Genomic DNA, 8,045 nt, shown 5'->3' on the forward strand with positions numbered 1-8,045 from the left:
GAGCCATAACACACAAAACCAGGACCCTGAAAGTGGAGCAGATGATTGGAACTCAGCTATCATTCATTTTGAAGAAAAACTTAACTGAAAAATATGAAAAGCAGTTATTGCTTTTGTATAAAGTTAATCAGTTGCTGGTCTTTAACATACATCTTTAAGGTAAGCAACAGACTGAACATGGACAAAAGAAGGAGTGGTTTGTCCCTCACTTACTACTATATATATATATATATATATATATATATATATATATATATATATATATATATATATATATATATATATATATATATATATATATAATTTTGTTTGTTTGTCATTATTTTTGTTTATATTTATTATTTATTAATAATGCAAGTACTAGACATCCTGATCCACGCTGCATACCAATTGGTGGTGGTAATGCACCAAACATAAACAGTTGTTTGCCAACCGCCAATAAACCGCCAATAAAAAGAAGAAGAAGAAGAAGAAGAAGAAGAAGAAGAAGAATTTTGAACTCTACACCCCCTTTGTCCATATTTGGTAGCGTCCAAACCCCCCTCTGTCCATTTTTGGTAGAGTCTAGGGACGTGACGTTTGTCTCAAACCCGGAAAAAGATGTGAACGATGCCGGAACGATCGAGTCAGCCATGTGAACCACAATTTATGAGACCTCAAATCAAACTGTTATGTGTTTTTGGTACGTCAGGCCTGAACAGAAAACCAGGTTACGATAGGGGATACCTGAGCGGGACTAAAGCAGCTTTAAGCGTTAGACACCATTCCCAGTACAGGTGGCTGTGAAAAAGTTATTTGTTTTACTTGAATAACTTCTGACTGGGTTGTCACATTTACATCCTGCTAGTTTTTCTACCAGAACAAAATAAATAATTAATGACGAGCAACATGTAATGGCTTTCGCAAACCTGTTCTCGGGATTATCTCCTGTCGAAGAAGTCGTGAAGAGCCCTGGTCAACCCGCCTTTACGCACAGGTAACGTTATTTAACTATATTTACACTTTAGCTATGATGTGTATGTTATGGCCTTATTCTTTAAATACTTATTTTGTTTTACAGGAACGAGAGTGGTCAAAGAGGCAATGCCAGAAAGAGAAAACCTCAGGCTGAGCAGACTGGCCCTTATCAAAAGGTGAGATAAGCTTTAAGCTAATGTGAATGCAGTTTAATTAACCTGAACAACGTGAAGGTCGTACTGCAAACCTGGTAGACTGATACACAGGTAAATAACACCTTCCAATAGAAAGCGTTGAATTCTTGCACATTGGTGTCACATTTGATACTAAATACGTTTCTGTAATGTATGTTTTTTGTCAAGCGTCAAATTTCCAATATAAAATAATTCCATAAAGCCACATCAACACCTCGATCAGTTACAATAATCAATCATTGTGGTGGGTTGCATTCAAACAAGACAGAAAGCAGAATTTAAAGTGGAAATTATAATAAAAAATTTAAGAAGATTAGATTGGCAATCCAAACAGGATTGTTGAAAGATATGCTCAAATTAAATTAATGAATTGATGAGAAAAAATGATATTAAGGAAAACTGATGTCCACGGTCCAATATTACACACAATTATTTGTCTAGTTCTACTTGCACCTTTGTGTAAGTCACCATTAAGTTATATGGGGTTTGTGCTGCTTGTCTGCACACTGTATTTATATTTGTATTTCCCAAACTTTAAAAGGTTGTCTTACAATATTAACAGGCATGTTGTTGACATTTTAGTTCTTTGCATTTTCTTTCCACAGAAGCTACGTTACGAAGCCCAGACAACCAAAAGTTATAATGCAACATCCTTCAGAGAAGATGACTCCAAGGCCATACACTACCTTATGCAGAACACTCAAAGCGAACATGCAAGGGTTGGCTTCACCAAAGAAGTGGAACATAATCAAAGTTATGAAGCTGGCAACAACAAAAAAGGTCAAAATCACACAACAAAAAATAACCCTAATATGAACCAGCAGCAGCAGAAAAAGAGGCCGGAGGGCCAGAACAATCATCTCCAACAGAAGGATGGACGGAAACCTGCCAATAAAAGGGGAAGCCATCAGATGCAACCTGCTTGGGGAAAAGGTGGCAGATACAGACAAAATAAAAAGGGCGAGCAGGTAAGTAAGAGCATCCGCTTGTAATCTGTTGCAGTTTGAATGAAACCACATTTCCATTATGCCCACCTGCTGTTGAGGAAGAAGAGGCATTCAGATGAGTCCTTTTTGCATGTTTAATGAGAACAGGGCCAACTGTATTTTCTTAAAAACAATAAAAAGCTCAAACGCCAGTAAAAATATACTGCTCAAACACATCAGATCTTACTGTGGGAAAATATATCCATGCTGATATGGACAGTTTAATGTCTTGAATGATAGAATGCCAGATTGGTCTAAGGGCATGAGGGAGCTTCTGTAAAGTCTGAGGAGCAACCTTGTGGCGCCGGCGTCTGATGGATGAAGAAATTAATGCACTTGAATGGCCCTCACGATCACCTGACCTAAATCCAATAGAACACCTCTGAGACATGGACATGTTTCGGTCCATCAGAGGCCACCAGGCTGCTCCTCAGACTTTACAGGAGCTCCCTGATACCCTTAGACCGATCTGGGAAGACATCCCACAAGTCGCCATTCATCGTCTCATTAGGAGCATGCCGCGACGTTGTCAAGCATGCATTTAAGCATGTGGGGGCCACACAAGATATTGATAAGCATTTTGAGTTGCATAAATTGAATTTGGGCAGATGGACTAGCCCACCACATCAGTTTTTTCTCTTTGAAATTTTGGGTGTCTATGAGATTCAACCCCTCTGTATGCTGAAACTTGCATTTCCATCAAAAGATGTGGCATCCTTTCGTTCCTAAGACATTAAACTATCCATATCAGTATAGATATCCAATATAATTCTTTTTCACATTGAGATCTAGTGCGTTTTCAAAGTGTTCCTTTAATTTTTGAGCAGTGTAGTTCAAGGAATCAAAAAAATGCTTCCATATTTGTGAAGCTCATTGTTATGCTCATCTTTTCTCTCAGAGTGTCCGAGAAAAACGTCCAAAGTCCATGTCCCAGGAGTTCAAGGAGCAGCATGGCGTGTTGGTGGATGGGCGGTTAATTTGTCGCTATTTCCTTTGGGGAAGGTGCATCAAGGCAGGTTATTTTTTTATATATATAAAAAAATAATATACCAAAGTTGACATGTTTAAGTATCTTGTAGGATAGAAGAAAAATAAAATAATTCTGACTTCATTGAGTGTCGTTATAACTGCACACAGGAGAAGGACTGCCAACTGGAACATGTTAAGGGACACAACGATCTCGTCAAAGGAGTGTGCAAGTTCTACGTTCAAGGGCTTTGCTCAAAGGGGGAGAGCTGCCCATACATGCATAATATCCTTTGGTTGAACAGCAATGATGTGTAAATGCTTCATAAACCTATTGCATTAATACAGATTGTACCATTTGTCAGAAGCAGAGGGTTGTTGAATATCTATTATTTCCTTTACTAAGCTGTACAGTCATTTCCTTGCAAGTTCTTTCACGGAAAAGGAAAATGTTTTCAAGGAGCAGATTGCAAGTTTTCCCATGACCCACTTGATGACGTCACAAACCAACTGTTACTTGAGGTGTGTATGGAAAAAGCCACTTGTGAGAATGTTCTTACTATGTTTTATAGGCATTGCTGGGTGCTGAAAACAATTGCATGTCTTCCCTTCTTCTTACTGCAGGTATTAAAACGTGATGATGACCTCCTTGCACTTTCAAAAAAAGCTGAACCGGAGCCGTCAGAACAGCCGGAAAACACAAATGAGTCTGAAATTACGGAATCCAGTAGGTCTTTTGATACACTTCTGCAACCACTCAGGTATGGACATACAAACTTTAACTGTAATTCTGTAAATACACCAATGTTATACTTGCATAGGAATTCATCTGTTAATCAATCATTTTTACCAGTTTTGATATGAGTACGTTGCATGATCATTTTCTATTTTTTTTTTTTTAGGCCTAACTTTTACAACAGCGGAGTAACCAATGCTGAGGAGGAAACAGCGTTATGTCAGACTGAAGAGCGAGTAAATGTTGTAGAGGAAGCTGTCCCACCACATGCATCAGATGCGGCCCAACCGTCAAGTAACCTTAAACACGAGGAGCCAGTTTGTTATTCAGTTGCAGCAGTGCTTGGATCTCAACTTTTCAAACCTTTCCCTCGTTTCTTTACAACTCCAGAAAGTCAAGAATCTGGCAGTTCAGTCTCTGCAACCCAAAGCGAAGTTCCCTATTCTGTGGATGCTGTTCTCAGGTCTTGTAAATCAGTGGGAAATTCTACCTTTAGACCTTTAGTGTCGTATACTACAAGAACTGACTTTGAAGAGATCACTGTTCCTAAGCTAAACTCAAAAACCCAAGATGAGAAGGTCTTGCATTTGGTAAATACCAGAAATGAAGTGAACAATTCCCAAGAAAAAGTATTCAAGAGCCTGTCATCCCTCAAAGTGGATACCAGTCTGCTTTCCAAGAACTGCCCTAGTCTTACTCTGGCCTCCTGGGATAACAAGACCCAAGGTGGCAAAATGCCAGAATCAATGAATACTTATGAAGTCAAGTTGGAGTTGCCCCATTCTCCTGTCACTGGAGGGGAGAAGTCTGTGTTATCCAAAGGAGCTATGAAGCCTTTGGATATTAAATGCCTTGACACCTGTAAAAGTGATGGTGTTCTTCCTTTTGTACGTATTAATAGCAAAAGCAGTTTTTCAAGACAGGCATCCACTTCCAAACATCCTCCACAGTTAAGGCCCCATTTCTCTGTTCTGACATCTGACTCAAACGCCCCAAAAAAGCCTTTTACTCCTCCTTCAGTTTTCACAGACTTTAAAGGTGGAGCTGCTGTTCCTGTTGAACCCGTTACCAGCTCCTTTAAGACAAGTGATTCCGCAAACTCTGGTAGTTGTCTCTTTGTAGAGAAACAACCGACTCAGATCCACATGCAATCTGTCCTCAACCATGACACACAACAACCTCATACAACTAAAATCACTGCAGAGTGCAGCAGTAAAACGGCACAGGATTTGGCAGTTAGATGTAAAAAGACCCTTAAAAGACCCTTTCGTAACCTTTTCGCGAGTCCTATTACTGACACTTTGCAACCCATAGACAATTCTGTACCAAGTTCCTCTTGTGCTCAAGGCTTCATTCAATCTTCCTGTCCTGCTCCACAGCCTGCAGGTTGCAGAAGCAATCATTTTAAAAGGGCAGTTGAACCTGTCGAAGACCCTGTCAGGCCCTTCCTCAACCTTTTTGCTGCCCCTCTCAGTACTGCTCCTCTCCAAAGCATCCAATCACAACCAGATTTTTCAAGGACTTCCTCCTACTCTCAACAGTCAAACCAGGCCGTTGATAATGCATCCCATTTATCAAACTCCAAACCAAGTACTTCTGGTTTAGGGAACCCTCTTGAAAACCAGGTTAATACTGTCAATAAAATATATTGTGCGGCAAGATCCTCCTATTCCTCTCCTCATCCTAAAATAGAACATGAGGACGGATCAACAGGCCACATAAAACAACCTACAAAGCAACCACTGAATCCCGTCTGTAGTCTTGATTCTCTCAGTGAGACGTCTATCAGTCCAACTGCTTGTGATAAAAGTCCTTCTACAACCCATGCTCATCAGCAGCTGCCAGACATCGCTGCCGACAAAGGTAAGGCCATGCTCCCCACTGCTTATAAATACTAGTGGGAAATTGTGACTTGTTGTTAATGCCTCATTTTGTTGGATCAACAGAAGCAGACACTACAAATTCAGTTCTAAAGACACTCTTCCTGTGCCTGAGCCCGTACCAACAGGATGGAGAGCAACAGGACAGTATTCAGATTAGTGTCACTTCAGGTATGCCGTTAACTCATTCCTGTCGAAGATATGTACATTAACTAGTGCCAGGCCCCTTTGAAACGGCGCCTGTTCAGAACAGGTCCACTGCCTTTTGGTTTTCCTTCTCAGTTTTCTTGAGCTCCTACAAACGACATCACAATAAAAAAAACTGTGCTCTACTACTCACGGTTATAAACAACAGTGAAAAACACTGTTTCAGAATAAAACATGATGGGCAGACTTAACAGTTAGGCAAGGCAGGCAACTCGTTGGAGCCCCAAACTAAAAGGGCCCTCGACATCTATGGATTTACTATGGTGTTTAGATATGACAATATTTAGTTATGTTATTGTAAGTCAAAGAAACCTGAAATCAATTGCAAAAGGCTCTTAATATCCCTAAAAAAATACATGTAACTCAACCTTTTACAATGTATTGTGTAATTCAACTTCAGAGGAAAATATTGTAGGACGAAATTTACCTGACAGAAATTCAGATTTGGCTCTCAAATTATAACAATGATAAAATTATTTATTATTATTATTATTATTATAATTGGAATCTTCACCTTGAAAGTGATATTTAGGTACATTGGGCTGATATTGCCTCTCACTCTTCACTTCAAATGCACAGTATTAATAGCTTTACTATTATAGTTTTACTTCTGGAAAGCTGTTTTTATTAGCCTCCTGCCAATTTTAATACCAACATTACCATGAAATAACGCTGTCCATTCAATTTAATATTTCCAAGTATTTGATTTGTTTAATAAATGCTTAAAAACATTTTATATGTTTCACATTAGATTCAAAAGGTTAATTTCCACAACATTTGTAATTTGCAGACTTAAAACTGCAAGTCCAACAGTCCACTGAGAAAACAGTTGCGCCTTCAACAGAGCACCAGCCGTCTCCTCAGACTCCTCAAATCCCCTCGGAGGCAACAGCTGGATCGACCCTCGGCAGTCCAGGAACAACTGAACTTCAGGTGAGAAACTCTGGCTCACGCAAAATGCAATTCCAACCAGTGGCGGCGCTGAAGCAGCATCACACCCGATCAAGACCGAAGGACGAGTCAGAGAAAGCACCGTGGGTGAAGGGGGAAGTGGCGGTCAAACCGCTAAAGGACCTTTTCAAGACTTTTGGAAACAGTGTTTTCCCCTTTGGGCATTAACGTTGGATTACTTTTATGTTGAATTGTATGAATAATCTTTATTCTTTTTGCCTTGTGGTCAGTCATGATTTAAGCATGTTATAAGAGCGTACATATTTTTTTTAACATCTACAGCGTTTGTATTTACTTTTTGCAGCTTTCTTTTTTGCTGCTTTTTTTTTTTGCTGCAAAAATAAACTTAATTTGTCTACTAAAGTTTGCAGTCGCTCGAAAAATTGATAACACATTCTTATATTTGTTTTTAACTTTCATTATTTAGTTTAAATCAATAGAATAATTCCCCAGATATATAGTTTTGATTGAATACACAGAAATATATTGAGCACAGATATAAACTTGAATTAAGATTTCTGCTTGTTTATTAAAGAGAATTAAAATAAAGTTCTTGCAACCTAAAATATTTACCATTTGATATCATTTATTTTTTTGCACGACAGAAATGACATGTTTGACAATAACAAATAAATACATTTACTCCATAATATACTATACAATGTATATGCTGTGCATGTGTACAGGGATGTTTGTGATATACACTGATTGCACAGATGTGTTGGTGTATTAAGTGAGAGGGGAGCAGGTGCAGTTTGGCACGGGGAGGAGCTTGATCATCAGCATCAACATTGATCATAAACATTTTGTTATTGCACCGTAGAACGAGGCAAGCATTGCCTGTATCAGTACTATGGAAAAACAATGTAGTTGTCATTTTTCGCTTAATTTTAAAACCCAATTATGGTTTCACGCATATTCATCTCTTACTGCTTTTCAGATGTGCATATTTGAAATCTTATCTTAAGTGCTGTTAGCTCAAAGGTACTTTTGACAAGTAACCTGTGAAACGGTTATCATTTCTGTTCAGGTCACTTGAAAACGTTTGGTAAAAGGTGACATGGCTTTCTTTTGCGGTTGTTTTTTAAATTTTTAATTTCGAGTCAAACAGTATTTTTTTATTTTTTTTATATAGAACTGAGCAATGTCATCATGATCATAGTGTCTT

The 8,045-nt window shown here is 38.7% G+C and overlaps 1 protein-coding gene across 1 annotated transcript; it reads left to right on the forward strand.

Moving 5' to 3' along the window:
- The first annotated feature begins 583 nt into the window (after positions 1 to 583).
- LOC137792795 (uncharacterized) lies at positions 584 to 7,320 on the forward strand. The gene is made up of 10 exons (XM_068588512.1): positions 584 to 976; positions 1,061 to 1,133; positions 1,757 to 2,119; positions 3,036 to 3,149; positions 3,275 to 3,389; positions 3,516 to 3,625; positions 3,728 to 3,864; positions 4,006 to 5,702; positions 5,786 to 5,890; positions 6,717 to 7,320. Exons 1-10 carry the CDS (start codon positions 894 to 896, stop codon positions 7,043 to 7,045), a joined length of 3,126 nt encoding a protein of 1,041 aa, XP_068444613.1. The 5' UTR covers positions 584 to 893; the 3' UTR covers positions 7,046 to 7,320.
- Positions 7,321 to 8,045: the final 725 nt, after the last annotated feature.

Source organism: Clinocottus analis, unplaced genomic scaffold (genome assembly GCF_023055335.1).
Source record: "Clinocottus analis isolate CAN_PGR_092001 unplaced genomic scaffold, fCliAna1.0.p SCAF_22, whole genome shotgun sequence".
Taxonomy (NCBI): Eukaryota; Metazoa; Chordata; class Actinopteri; order Perciformes; family Cottidae; genus Clinocottus; species Clinocottus analis.